Genomic DNA, 15,922 nt, shown 5'->3' with positions numbered 1-15,922 from the left:
CCACCTCCAACCGAAAGAAACATAAGGAAGTAAGTTCTTTTTAAAAATCTAGCGTTAGCCTACTGCAACTACCTTGTTTTAGGTAGTTACCCACTTAACTGCCAACCATTTTCGCATCTTTTAATTCCAGGACTAGGTTTACAATGCTCAGCGTTGCTGTTTTGCTCTACCTCATTAGGCAGAGTTTGTCTGGGTCAGCATTAAGCCACAATATCTGTGTTATGTCATTATATCATACGAAAATCTATTTTCATTATTGTTTGGTTGAGTGCTTTGTAACATTAAGTTTTTTGTTATTATTAAAGAGTTGATGCTATTATGTGAATAATGAGTATATATATATATATGTTGTGTTAAAATGTCAAAAGGTAAGATGCTAGTTACAAATCCTTATGAAATGCTTATTAACAAAGTATTATTCTGTCTTATTTAACCCTTGTGTGGTGTTCGTATTTTTGTTACTCAGCCAGTGTTCATGGGTCTGGTGGACCCGCTAGAGTTTTGGCTTTCCAAATTAACACTATCAAACAATTTTATGTTAAATTACTCAACAGATGTTTACTTCATCCCAATTACAAGCCATATGAACAGCAAACATGATTATTTTTTTCCCTTTACCTTTGTTAGATCACATTTATGAATTAATGTGCTTCTCGTTTTTTTTTTTTTTTTTAATAAAATGTTATAAAAAAATAAATCAGTTATAATCAAGTGGAGTGAGTGGAAAGACACAACACATTTACACGTGAAGCAATATGTTTCACAACTAAATGGGATCAGCCGCTCATCAATGGTGATATTAGGCCCAGGGTTGTAAAACGGGGAGGTGGTGCACACACTTATCCCACACTGTCTTGATGGCAGCTAGCTTGTCTCTCTGCCGTTGAGCTGGTCTGTTGTCTCGGTTATCAAAACGAATAATCCTGGAAATTTTGTGGAAGTTTTCCAGAGACATTGATGCATGGAAAGGTTCGTGCCGGTTTCTGCATCCCACAGGGATTCTGTGGATTCCCCTTTGGACCTGAAAACTCCTGCAAGGATGAGAACCCCAAAGTAGGCCTTTGGGGTTCTTAGATGAATTTGGTCCATCTTCTTCCACCTCTCTCCAAAAACACACCTTCCTTCTAGATTACTGCAATCCAGAATAATTTTCTGGATGGAATCTGGGATGAAAAGCTCAAATGAAGACTTGATGTCCTGCACATGAGTAACTGTCAGCCGTGTTGGCCCTGGCTTATCACAGTAACAGCTCTGCAGGGTGGCTCATTTCTTGGGCAAGAAGACCATTCAATTTCACCAGTTATTGACATCCATATTTCTTCACTTGCTGTCTGGTGGGCTTTTTTTGGTCCTGGAGCTGTCTGCTGATGGGGTACTCGTCTTCGTTTTGTTACTAAATGATGCTCAACCTCCTCTTCTTCAAAGTCACTGTCAGACTCTGAATTTTCAGAAATGTGAAATATTCTGAAACCTCTTTGTCAACATCATCATCTGAAGCTCCTCTCTCTTCCAAAATCAATTGGATGGCCCTCGCAGCAGATAATCTTTTGCCATCTTGATCAGTTGTGATAAAGAACCACACTGGCAAAGTCTTATTTATAGTATTATGCCCCTAATTTGCAGGTGGGACAGGGTATGAGAAAATAAAATTTGGATCCCTCAAGAAAGAGGGTAAAATGTGCGGGAATGTAAGAGCAGACGTGTCGATAGTTGAATTTTCAACAATGTTGCAACTTTGTGCGGAGCAGGAGGGGAAGAAAACACTATCAGCAGCACCAGAAAGGAGGAAGACAGAGTGTGGGAACACAGGACCTACACTTTCAACACTTTTATTAGACCTGGGTCCAGTGGACCCGAACACCTTGTATGTAATGTAAATGCGTGGGGGGAGGTACAGTATGAGGTCATTGAAAATTAGTTCGGATTTATGTTCTTCACAGAAAATAAGCCAAAGCCAATGAATTTCAGGTTGAAAAAATAATTAATTGTTTAATTTTTCTTTTGAAAAAAACTGAAAACGGGTCTCACAGACCCGAACACCATACAAGGGTTAAAGGGTTAACTTTAAAGCCAGTCGGAGCAGGGACGCTCCGTTTTGCGTAACTATTTTTAAATCCCGGTAGCACTGCAACCACATGAGCTAGCGCAATAATTTTTTTGCATATGAAACCAAGCCATTAGCTTGTCCTAGGTCATGGTTTCCTTCCACATATAGTTTTGCAAAAATTGCATAAAAAGCGCTTGCAGCAACAAAAACATAATATTCCAGAAACACACTTTGCCGATCTGATCAGCTGTTCATAACACTTCCTACGTTGGAATCCGGTCGTTAAGTCTGACGTCACTAGCCGTGTCTGGGCCTAAACTCCGCTGCAGGTCCATATATCAAACGATCACTATGGCATTACTGAGAGTAATGAGAACGCTGATCATTTTATTATCATCTTTAATAAAATGATCAGCGTTCTGCTCTACCAGGTGTAACAATTGAGTTTAACATCCAGGCATCCATGAAAAGGGAATTTATGACATTTAACAGAGTTAGAAGTTAGCAGGAAGTTAGGTCGCTAGCTTCTATCTAAATACAATATAGCATGTCCTGACTGCGGGGTTTTGGAAACAAATTAAAATGTACAGCTCTGCTATCACTTCCGACATAAATGAAGACAGAAAACTAAACAGCAGTGACGTTTGTAGGGTTACTGAAGTTTGGCTAGCTGGTATATAATGATGTGCTACATGACTGCTAGTGACACAGCTAAGTTAGCATAATATAAACAAGCTAACTTTTTTTCCACTCGATAAAAGTTAACGTGAATGTTCTCGGTGGTCAGGAACAAATGTAATCGCATGGCAGGATGCTGTAAAAGGACCAAACTTCAGCCAGGAGAACAACTGAGATAATCCATCCACAATACGAGGTTAGTCATTCATATACTGCTGCATGGGCTGGGCTGTAGTTACATTCTAAGGTTTTAAAAACTGAGCTTATATAAATGATTAGCGGTAATAAAAGCCGAGGGAGGTCAACAGTGATCACCGACTGTTTTAGGAGCTTTTTGAGATTAAATAGAAAATACAAAACATTAAACATGTTAACAACACAAAAGCCATATTAAACGCAGACTACTTTAGGACCGGAAGTAGGATTCGTCACGTCATCACTTAACAACCGGATAGGGCTTTGGAGTTGACGTCACGCCGCAATGCATTGTTGGAGCGCGGCACCATTTTCGGGGTCTACGAATCAAAACAAACACACTGTGTTGGAACGACGATTACAAGATGCTTAAAAGCAACTCAGAAGAGAATGGACTGTATAGAGACCGATTTCGTTCAGAGGTGAAGCAGCGGTACTTGCAAAAAATAGCGTGCATTGGAAATGTGGACCCGTATGAAATACGGCCGTGGAGTAGAAACCCTGAAGACCAACCGCTATTGACGTAGCCTGACATATTTTCGTACCTTATCTGTGGAATCAGCGCGTACAAGTCGTCATTTAAACAAAGGTAAGTCAGCTCGAGTACTGCGTGTGAAATGCGTTTGATTTCCCTGCAAACATTCACATTAGTGCAGCATAAATTCATTCATGAGGGGAAATTACAGTGAGAACATGTGGAGACTGTTAGGTGGATAACATAGTGAGTTCAGTGCATTGATGTGACATTGTCCTGAAGGATTTAGTTATTCTTTATGTTAAAGAAATTGCAATGATTTATTCATATTTATTATAAATAATTCTAATTATACATCTTGCTTCCATATTTGTATCTTGTGTCACTAAAAATACATTTTATTTTAGTTTTATACATTGATTAATGACCTGCAGAATCTCCTTATCATATTAAGTGATTCATAATTGTCACTTTATTTTCGTCAGCGCTACGTCAGCGCGAACTATCACATGTCCGCCATTACCCGTCCGAAACCGGAAGTGACGTCATTTTCACGGAAATGTAGTTTTTTGGTTTTTTTTTTACCTCCAGGGCCGATACAAGCATATACTAGTGTTATTTACTAGTAGTGTTACTACTAGTGTTTTTAAAGGTTGTGTTTGACTTTATGACTTTCTGTGTCGTTTCTGGGATGCTTAGAAGTCAAATTGCACTGCTGGAAGTAGTTTATTTTGATGCAAATGCTGTTTTTTTGCAAATTTGCATTATAATATTTATTTTCGTTTTTTCTGCAGTATATAAAAATTGGTGTATTTCAAAAATAAAACTATGAAGGCACTCAAAATAAATTTCCTGTGGTGGGAAACTATTTTGTGCAACTTTTTTGTATTTACAGTTTTGAGGGATAAGCCTCTTAAATTTCTCTAACTAGAAATATATGTTAAAAAGACAAAACTATTTTCAATTTTTTTGTAGTTTATTTCACTTTTTTGCAATTTATGTAATTACTATGCACTTAATGCATACATATTATTAAAATTTGGGCTATAGTGGTTGTATTGATGTATAGCAACTTGAAATGCTCCCAAAAATGGCACTACAACATGTAAAAATATAATATAAGCTCTGGCGGACTTGGTTCTATGGTAGGTCTTAAAGGGTTAAAAAGAAAATATGGTTGATATCCTGAAATGATACAATGTCATTAGTCAAATATTTATAACACATTATAATATAGTTGAAGGCAGATAAAGGCCAAAAGAGAACAACATTTCCAGCTGTATGCAATATTTATCAGATTAAAAATACTCAATATTACAATACACTTGCATTGTGTTATAAGGGTGGGCCATTTATATGGATACACCGCAATAAAATGGGAATGGTTGGTGATATTAAAGTCCTGTTTGTGGCACATTAGTATATGTGAGGGGGCAAACTCCTCAAGATTGGTGGTGACCATGGTGGCCATTTAGAAGTCGGCCATCTTGGATACAACTTTTGTTTTTTCAATAGGAAGAGGACCATGTGACACATCAAACTTATTGGTAATGTCACAAGAAAAACAATGGTGTGCTTGGTTTCAACGTAACTTTATTCTTTCATGAGTTATTTACAAGTTTCTGACCACTTATAAAATGTGTTTATTGTGCTGCCCATTGTGTTGGATTGTCAGTGCAACCCTCTTCTCCCACTCTTCACACAGGAGAAATGCCAGCACAGGCATCCAGTATCCGTAGTTTCAGGTGCTGCACATCTCGTATCTTCACACCATACACAATTGCCTTCAGATGATCTCAAAGATAAAAGTCTAAGGGGGTCAGATTGGGAGACCTTGTGGGCCATTCAACTGGCCGACGAAGACCAATCCACTTTCCAGGAAACTGTTTATCTAGGAATGCTCGGACCTGGCATCCATAATGTGGCGGTGCACCATCTTGCTGGAAAAACTCAGGGAATGTGCCAGCTTCAGTGCATAAAGAGGGAAACACATCATCATGTAGCAATTTCAAATATCCAGTGGCCTTGAGGTTTCCATTGATGAAGAATGGACCCACTATCGTTGTACCGATAGTGGGTCCATTAGTTGTACCGACTAATGCCACTCTCCAGTGACATGCAGCGAGTTCTACGCTGTGGGCTCTTGCTGAATGAAGCTAGGACAGCCACTGATGTTTCTTAATTAGTGACAGTTTTCTTGCGTCCACATTTTGGTAAATCCAAAACTGAACCAGTTTCACGAAACTTAGCAAGCAGTTTGCTAACTGTAGCATGGGAGATGGGTGGTCTCGTAGGGTGTCTTGCATTGAAATCTGCTGCAATGACCCGGTTACTGCGTTCACCAGATATCAACACAATTTCGATCCGCTCCTCACGTGTTAACCTCTTCGACATGCCAATGGCTGTGAACAAAGAGAAACTTGTAAATAACTCATGAAAGAATAAAGTTACGTTGAAACCACACCATTGTTTTTCTTGTGACATTACCAATAAGTTTGATGTGTCACATGGCCCTCTTCCTATTGAAAAAACAAAAGTTGTATCCAAGATGGCCGACTTCTAAATGGCCACCATGGTCATCACCCATCTTGAGGAGTTTGCCCCCTCACATATATTAATGTGCCACAAACAGGACTTTAATATCAACAACCATTCCCATTTTATTACGGTGTATCCATATAAATGGCTCAGCCTGTACAGTGATAATTTGTCTTTTGATATGGACGTCTGCTTCCTCAACAGAATAAAACAAACAAACCAAAAAAAGAAGTAACTGTAGCTTTGGCGTTAGAGTCACATGTCCATTTAATAAATAAATATTCACGTCAGAATATTTGATTTGAGACTTAAACTGTTGGTGGAGTCTGAATCCTCCCAAATGTGTAAAAATAACCTGGCTTTATCCAGGCTGGTATCATATTATGTGTGTGTGTGATTGTGGCCATGCTTCACCAGCCGCAGACAGGCTGGTAACACCAACTAAAACCGAGTATCATACTTACTATTTACTTGTTATGGTAACAGCAGGCTCCAAAGCTCAGACTACACCATAAACATGGTTCATATCTCTTTAGCTCCAACATCCCCTTCCTCCAACTTGCTCTGTTTCCATCTCATCTTCCCATCTCAGTGTCTGTTCTGGCTACCATTCTTTTAGTCTCACACTGTCCTTCCCATTTCCTTCTTTTTATGGGTCTAAGAGTTGGCCTGCTTGAGTCATTTCTCTATAAAGCGCTCTGCTGTGTAACTGAATGACTGATGTACTCACTGATGACAAGCCAAGATTCCATAGTTAAGGAGGAAGGATTTAAAAAAGTACATCTTGGAAAAAAGGTCAGTTTTATATGTCGTCTTCTCTTTCCTTTTTTTTCAAGCTGGATAAAGAAGCCGTTGTAATTATCATTATTTTTTCCATTTCCCACTGTTATCTATTGTTATTCGTTGTCATCAAAATAGAGACCTCACTGGCACCAAAAATCCCCTCTCCATGTCATGAGGAAATAGCGTTTATCATGAGCGATGCCAAAATAAAGGAAGAGATTACTTGGAAGAGACCAGGCGACATCTGTGCAAAAATATACCGTAAGTAAAAAAATCAATTGATTGTAGCTTCACAAGAACACAGCTGTGAATACAGCATAAAAAATAGCACGTTATTATGGCAAGGCAGTATTTACTATCCTCGCCTCTCACTCAAAAGAATCCACAAGCGTGAAAACACATGTGCAGCTGATACTGACTGGAGGGCGGCGTTAGTCCGTGCCGAATCGTTTTTACAAGGCTCCTAATTAAAAGCAACTGTTACTTCAGATAAAGAAGTTCAGCCTTGTCAGGGTGCAAGGGATCATCTCTGACCACTTTTTATGCTCTTGACACAGTGACTGAGAAAATGCAGGGAGTCAAAATGAGGATTCAAAAGTGAGATTTGGTACGATTTGCAATAGCTTTGGGCCAATTCCTGAAACAACTGATGCGTTTTTTTTGTTGTTGTTGTTGTTTTTTTACCAGGCTACTACAGGTCAATAAAATGCACCAGACATAAGGCTATTGTTTTCTGGAAGCCAGTCTTTAATATACACTTATTAATAACCAATTAAACTGAGTTGGTTTTAAATAGGCTTTCTCTCTGGGCTTTGTTAAAAACAGTCAGACTTATTGGATGGTAGAGTGTGATCAGTCATGCTCAAACCACTGTTGCTGTAACACTGAATCTGAGGAGACACTGTCATTTAAATCTGTTTGAAAATTGTGACATCTACCCCACACGTAAATGTTAAAAATGGTGTAATGTGGCTGATTTATTTAAAAAAAAATGAGTGGGTGAAATTATTACAGAAATGTTAATGCGAAGAATAGAAAAGTTGTAAACGTGCTTTAAGATTTACCAAAGAGGACAGTTACCTACTATGTGTCTTTTTTCCCAAGTGCTATTGAATCATAGAAATCAAAGAGGGTGGTGGTGTGGTGGTTAGCACTACTGCTTTACAGGAAGAAGAACCTGGATTCAAATCCACCGTCCAGCCAGGGATTTTGTGTGTGTCGTTTGCATGGTCTCCTCTCTCTCACACACACATACATATACATATATATATATACACACATTATATATATATGTATACGTATGTGTGTGTGAGAGAGAGGAGACCATGAATCCTCCCTTAGTTATGCTGCAATAGGTGTGAGCTGCTGGGAGATTTCCGTGATGCATTGAGTGTTTCTTTTTCAGTCACCTTTCTCACTCACTCAGCACTGAATCATATCTGTTATTAATCTCTGTCTCTCTTCCACAGCATGTCTTTATCCTGTTTTCCTTCTCTCACCCCAACTGGTCGCAGCAGATGGCCCCGCCCCTCCCTGAGCCTAGTTCTGCCGGAGGTTTCTTCCTGTTAAAAGCGAGTTTTTCCTTCCCACTGTCGCCACAGTGCTTGCTCATAAGGGGTTATATTATTGTTCGGTTTTTCTTTGTTGTATTATTGTAGGGTCTACCTTACAATATAAAGCACCTTGAGGCAACTGTTGTTGTGATTTGGCGCTGTATAAATAAAATTGAGTTGAATTGAATTGAATATGTCATGTTTTGTATTTATACTTATAGCTGCCTTAAGGCACTTTATATTGTGAGGTAAATACCCTACAATAATACAGTGTTATGGTTGCATAATGACAATAAGAAGTCTTGAATCTTAAATCCTGTTTGGTGTCCGACCAAAGTGCTACATTTCTGTTTGGTTTGTTGGTTGTACAGTGGGTGGCCAATGACACAGGACACAGGATATGTCCATTTATCTATATTAGGACTTGTGTCTGGTTTGTTTGAACTTAGGTACTCTAATATCTGCTCTCCTTTTAGTGTTTTGATTCAAGGATTTAAGGGGCTTTATTGTTAGAGCAGAGCGATGTGACCAAAAGTATTTATCACAATATACATTTGAAAATTTGCAATAACGATATAACTGACGATATAATTGACACTAGACAAAATACTTTACAACTCCACAACTTTATTAGTGCAAAAAACCCCATCAATGTATTTTCACTTAAACAAGCAGCTGTTTTTCATGTGCATTAAAGTTCTATAAAAATGTAACAGTGCAAATTCCTCGCTGACAGTTTAACCAAAAGGTATTTCCAGTGGAAATTGGCCGACATATCCTCAGCATAACCATGTATAATATCCACAAAACTTAAAAAGAGGTTATACACACACAATACGGTAATATTATGTTGAAGCACAGTACGTATCACTCCGCGAGGCTCCTGCCTACGATGCCGTAATGCTCCGACAATCCATCAAGCGGTGCGGCTTCGTAGCTTAGCAAAGTCGCACTAAAACATTTGACAGATTGCTGAGCGCCGTGTACCACATAAAATCGTTTCGAGGTCAGTAAACACAACCAGAGTTCATACATAAGGCACACGGGATTATAAGGGGCGCTGTCGATTTTCAGAAAATCAAAGGATTGATTTTAAGTGTGCCGTATTTTCCAAAAAACACGGTAATAACGACGGCCCGCTAGCATGCTCTACCAAAAATAGTGCTTTGTTGTGCATCTGACGGACAAAAGCTAAACCAGTCCCACACCACTGAAGTTGCAGCATTTTTACAAACCAATTCTGGTTCATCCGTTTCATTTAACGATCCACTTTCGCTCTTCTCATTCTGCGTCGCCGCCATGTGCGTATGTAAACAAAGGCACTGCGCATGCGCGTTTTACCCATATTCTATCGCGATATGTCATTTTCCTATCGTTGCCCAAAATTACACCGGTATTATCGTGAATGGTATGATATAGCCCAGCCCTATTTATTGTCATTTGCATCACGTTTACATGAAGTGGAAGGAAATGACAATAAAGCTCCTTGAATCCTCACCATCAGCAGCAAAATATCTGCCTCTAAATGCTTCCCTTTGTCAGTGTTGGGTAGATTTTGGCATTCGCATACATCTTTATGCTGTTTCAGCTGGGTGTTGAATGTGGACACAAGGTTAGCGAGAATGCAGAGAAGTGTAAAAATATGAGCCCCCCAAAAAAATACAATCATGAGGAATATAAAATTCTGCAGAATCGAGAAATTAAGTAACCTTAGGTGATAATTTTCTGTGGCTTCCTTATTATAGGCAATACCTCTCAGTATAGCTATGTGAGCCATTATTATTATAAAAATAATGATTAGTGGAGCGTTAAAGCTTTATTTAGCCAACATGAAAGATTAGCAGGGCTAATACCCTGTGGCTAAATCTCTAAAGTGGACACAGCTGTGGATCTCGCTGTAAGTGGCTTTGATGAACAGCAGCACTGATCTATTTTGTCATCTTACCACACTGTGTCAGTGACAACACAGCAAACACACTTCCCCATCTGATTTATTCCTAACAGGCCTCTCGCTGAACACAATGGGCCCTGTTTGCGTTCGCTGCTGTGGGATCACAATGTTCACTCCCTCACTGTGACACAAATACGCTCACTCTCACTCGGGAGAATCCACATGTGTTGCTCTCAAGCAATAAACCAGATGCACAAATGCTGTTGCAAGCATGTCACAAGAATGTAACGCAGGGGCAGAACAATGTGAGGTATTTGGAGGGGAGGAAGCCATGGCAGCGGTCCAGCAAACAAACAAGGACTTCCTGCTGCATGCATCCTCAATGGGAGGAAGGAACCACAACCCTTACCCTATGGGAACTCAGTGTGTGTGTGTATGTGTGCGGGTGTGTTTCGGAAAGATTGATTACGATTTACACAAAGTGCTGTATACATCCTTGACAGAACACTTGAACTTGCCAAAATCAGAAGGAGGAGCTGATGAATTCAGATATCAGACTTCAGACAGCTTTATAACCCACACAGACCGCACACAAGAAGAAAACATTCTCACTTACTAAAGAGAAAATGAGGATCTCAGCATGTTTATGAAACGTGTGCAGTGAGTGAAAAATGAGAGCTCATTTTGTCCCCGGGGAATTGCTGTTTGTTGAGGAGGCCGTGAACGTCATGTTTTGCTCGAGTAGAAACAAAAACCCACTAAATCGTGGCAACAAGTATGTTTTTGCTGGATTTGTGAAGCTCATCATCACAGGCCCAGGTAGAAGGTACTTATGGTTGATGTACTGTAAGGGACCAAAACATAAACTTGCATGTTTTACTGAAATTATCTAAGCATGAGAAAATTCCAGCATAACACTTCCCAGAGTCATTTCTTTTCCTATCATGAGCCAATCCACCAGGACATTTAATAAACTTTAGTAGAAAGTCTACTTTACCTAGCTGTAGACTGTAGCTAGGTTTACTTTCAAATGCAGCACACATTTTAACTTCTTTTTTTCCCTGTTTTTATCCACTTGTGTTGTTTAAAAATCAATAAATGGTCTAACATGGTTATATAACTAACAGTATACCTGCCAAACCTCAAATGTTGAGATGAAAGTAAAAAACATGGATTGATCAAAGTATCATTGGGCACAAGTTGGTCTCCAACCTTTTCATGAGAGTGTGAATCTCAGATCGAAAGCACTTAGGTACAGATGCTGTACAGCACTTTTCAAGTCTTACCTAATGAAGATGGCATGTGTAGCCTGTCTAAGCTGTGATTTTGAAAGTGACTAGATACAGACACAATGCAACAAAGGTAGACAACTGAATGTCAGGAGGCTGAGACTTGTCAAAGCTCATGAATCCAAAAGCCTCTGCATGGTATTGCTACATGTTAGGGACACAAATGAAGCGAGAATTTAAAGGAAACAAAGCAGCAGCTCAGGCTTAGCAAATGCAGCTCGCAGGTGTTTTGATGTGTTTCAGTTTGTAACCATCCTGCCCACATTAACTGAAGCATGTGCACAAAGCAACTTAAAGATACGGTTTAGTCAATAAGGTGGGAAGAAGAAGACTGACGCAGGAGAACAGTAAACAGCTGTACTTCATCACAGAGGTGCTGCAAGTCTACGCAGCCTTTCACCATGTGCAAGAGATGTTTCTGATTCGAGTTAAACACAGACAGGAAACCATATGTCTGAGCTCTACAGTGCGGCTGGCCTACACGACAATGCGCGCGCGCACACACACACTGAGAAAGACCCACTTTTTCCTCTCAGCACTGTGAGAGGCACACAGAACCCAGCTGTGTTTCTATGACCACACTGAGGATTCCCCAAACATCATTACGTGTGAGTATTGCGTTTCCACTTCCTGTTTGCGGTGACGGTGGATTCTCAAATCATTCCACAAGACAGTAGCAACCGTAATGAGACCCTAAAAAAAGTAGGCCCACAACATTTTGAACTTCGCAAGCAGCTTTACTGTACATGCCAAGGTACGCACAGCAGTTTCCTTGTCAGTGGTTGGAAACAAGCTTAGCGTAGGAGGAGAAGAAGGTGGGGGTGATAAGATGACAGAATGAACGGGTATCAATAAATGAAAGTACCAGGGATGGGCGAATGACTGAACAAATAATGTGGAGAATCAAAGAGCTACTGACACACTTGACAAAGGAATACAGATGTGCTGTTCTAACAGCCGGTCTATTTTAGAACTGGCCAAGCATGTCAGCAGGAAGGGCTGTGCAGCCACTATAAAATAATCTATCTGCTAAATGCGTCTTTTTCTCTTAACTGTGTCACACTTAACTGCATTTGGTTAGCTGAAAGCTGGTGTTTTTTCCTGTGTAGTCAAATACTGAGACCAGAATATAAAACACCGCATTTTTCAAAGAATGTACTTTTGTACTTTGTACTTTTTTGCTGTCCAAAAAAAGAAGTCCAAGAGAAGGAACCAAACTTTTTTGTGACAGCACTACACAACAGTTTCCAACAAGTTACGAATTGACGGATGATGATGTTATCGAAGGAAACAGAATAAATGAATGAATGAATGAATTGGCAGTGAACAAGACATTGCCATAAGCCAATGAGTGATGAAAACAGGACCAGAGGAGACGGTCAGCAGAAAATACCTGAGCCCTACTTACCCTCTCCATCCTCAATGATCCTATCACCTGTTGAGCAACCAGGTAAATAAGGTGAAACCACACCCATTGTAGCAACTACTAGAAACTGATATCACCATCGTGACAAATGTGAGTCAGAACAATAATGAAAAAATACATTTTGGTCCCTACAGCTGCTGAGCCTGCATGTCTGTAAACAGTTTTTGGTGATCTTTTTGCAGGTATAACTGCGCGCGGGGATAAGTGTCACAGACCAGGTAAGGAAGGCATTGCAGGGTTGGATCATTAAGAAGTAGTATCAGACTTGAAAGCAGCAGTAATTAGGTTTTGGGCCTCAGGAAAGAGCTGAGGTAGCTGTAAACACTGTCACACACAGAGTTCAGTCCCAATTCTCAACAACAACTGTCTCAAGGCACATGTTGTGAAATTAATGGTGTTAGCAAACAGTTACCGGAAGCTACAGTCCTTTGGAATTTTCTGATAAATGGAAGTGCAAACCACTACTTTTAACAGTTACTGGCTAGCATTTTGCAAGAAGTAGATGTGAGCACTGAAGCTGGAGTTTGTGAAACCAAAGCAAAGAGCTGAAACATTCTAAACTGTGGAACTCCAGGAATTATTCTCCTTGGCTTCAGGAAAATCTAATTACAGCTTTAAGCTTCTTCAAAATTTTAGGTACTCACTTTGGGAGAATATTAGCTCTTCGTTGCACTCTGCTCCTTTACAGGAGCAGAAATGAGCCAACCCCGTTGTTGTGTTCTTTTCCTTCATCACACAGGTGGTGCTGTTGTAGTCATCCAGGGTAATGCCGTACAATGGCTCTGCTGGGTTGTGGCAGAGAGTTTCGATGGACAAGTTTGTCTCGTTTCTTCTCCTTAAACACACATTGAGGTATAATGTTTAACAGTGTATACCTTAAGAACTATCAGGATACCATCCACTTAGTTAATCACATCTAAGAGATGAAGATTGCTTACTTCTCTTGGATACCTACCAGATAGAAACACAGACCTCAGTTGGTTTTTCACATATGGATGAGATGCTGCAGTTGGTCTTGCAGATACCTGTGCCATTGCAGGAGGTAAGCTCCACATCACAGAACTTACAAAGTTCATGTAGTTGAAAAACAAGACCTGCAAATAACACACACAACAACACGCATTAGTTTCATGTTTCATCAAGTGCTGCTGTCCCATACAGCAAGTCACAATTTTTTTTTGCCTGTACAAGAAACACAAGCACTATCACAAATTTGATATATTGTTTTATATATATTAGAACAAAATCACATTGTGGGCTTTATGTTCAGAGCATTGACATTGTTATGACTGCTGGAGCAAATTCCTGGAATTGTACTCTCCAAACATTACCAAAGTTCTGCCTAAAGACCTAAAGTTTCAGCCAAACTTTTTTGAAAAATCGATTCACAAAAAAAATGTTTGATGTGCTGTAAGCACAGTGTAAGGACAATAATGATATACTGAAACAAAATGCACCACATAACCAAGCTACACGTGAACCAAAACTAAACAAGAGCTCATGATTAACAAATGAGAAAAGTAGGTATAGAATAAGACTGCAGTTTAAAAAGTCAAGACAAAACAAATTAATATATTAGTAACAAGAAGCACTGAGAGAGTGCAAACCTCTGCCAAGGCAGCTCATTGTCTGAGCAGTACTGAAAAGTACTTTAAGGAGTTTGTAGTTCAGTAAAAACAATCGCAGAGTGCAGGTTTTTGTTATTTGACCTGTTGAAACCAATTTTGATAAAACTAATATGTATATATTGTACATGTGCAGTTTATCCTGTCTTCCAAAAAATTAATACTCATTTATTAACATTGTACACGTATTCTAATTAGAGTAACAGGTTATAACCTGTTACTCTAATTTACACAGCAAGGTCTTAAAATAAGGTGGTATTGAGAATTCCCCATATCATTCCCCTTATATGCCTGTATGTTGTAATTACAAACAATGGTAGTAAGACACATTGTTTTAAATAGCTCTTTCTAGGATTATTATCACTTTGACCAGATATATCTATTGACATTGAAGTAGAGGTCACAGGTCAAACGTGACACGATTTTAAATCTTTATACAGTACTTTCTATACGTTCACAATACACATGACACACAAGTCTTTTTGTCAGTTTTTGACCAATAATTCATTAAGTCAACCTTGAAGACCTTGGTAGCAAAGTTTACTGTGTTGTTAACAAAGTTTTATGAGAATTCATTCAAAACTTTTTAAGCTATCGTGTTTTTACTAACATGAAAGCAAATGCTACGACAAAAATGGAGGTAATGAGAGTATATTCACTCTCTATCATGGTTGAAATAAGGTGGTTTTGAAGGCAAAGGGGGACCAGTGTGTTCTTAGTAAAGTTGAGTGCATTCCCTAGGTTAGCAGGTCTGAGTATAAAGGAAAAACAATATACATAAATGGCACACAGAAGATGTGCTCAGAATCTTTGATACAATCTAAATCAGGGGTAGGGGAACTCCAGGCCTCAAGGCTGATGTCCTGCAGGTTTTAGATATCACCCTGGGTCAACACGCCTGAGTGATTAGTTCATTACCAGGCCTCTGGAGAACTTCAACACATGTTGAGGATGTAATTTAGCCATTTAAATCAGCTGTATTGGATCAAGGACACATCGAAAGCCTGTAGGACACCGGCCCTTGAGGCCTGGGGTTCCCCCACCCCTGATCTAAATGAATAACTACAGCTGAAAATTTTTAAATATCATGAGTACTGAAACAGAATTCGGTAATATTGTTCTTTAGTAGTATTTGACTGGTAATTTTTTGTCTCAGGCATAAAAAAAGAATAGTTCACATTAGGGAAATGTTAGCAAGCTATTTCATATTATTATTTTTCCTGCTACTTAAACTATTCACTCCTCTTTCATGTTTGTAATGGTCTCTGCACTGCTAATATTGTGGGTTCCTCAATGGAGCTTTTCACATATCAGAGGCTGGTGAATAAACACCTTTACACACTGAATGTTTGTGAAAAAACGACACGCATTTCCAAATTTTTTGAGCACGAACTTGGCATGTAATATATTTACACACTGGTG

At 39.3% G+C, this 15,922-nt stretch overlaps 1 protein-coding gene across 2 annotated transcripts in view; it reads right to left on the bottom strand.

Moving 5' to 3' along the window:
* Nucleotides 1-15,922, bottom strand: part of tgfbr2b (transforming growth factor beta receptor 2b) — a 44,201-nt gene that overhangs the window by 19,385 nt on the left and 8,894 nt on the right. Inside the window, exons 2-4 of one of the 2 annotated variants that reach the window (XM_004560072.6) lie at nucleotides 13,831-13,969; nucleotides 13,520-13,710; nucleotides 12,858-12,884 (exon numbers count right to left, since the gene is read on the bottom strand). In XM_004560072.6, the coding sequence (XP_004560129.1) occupies nucleotides 12,858-12,884; nucleotides 13,520-13,710; nucleotides 13,831-13,969 (357 nt within the window). The remainder of the gene's footprint in view (nucleotides 1-12,857; nucleotides 12,885-13,519; nucleotides 13,711-13,830; nucleotides 13,970-15,922) is intronic. The other variant, XM_004560073.4, reaches the window with a different exon arrangement.

Source organism: Maylandia zebra, linkage group LG11, assembly GCF_041146795.1.
Source record: "Maylandia zebra isolate NMK-2024a linkage group LG11, Mzebra_GT3a, whole genome shotgun sequence".
Lineage (NCBI taxonomy): Eukaryota > Metazoa > Chordata > Actinopteri > Cichliformes > Cichlidae > Maylandia > Maylandia zebra.
This window is presented reverse-complemented; position numbering and strand designations above follow the sequence as displayed.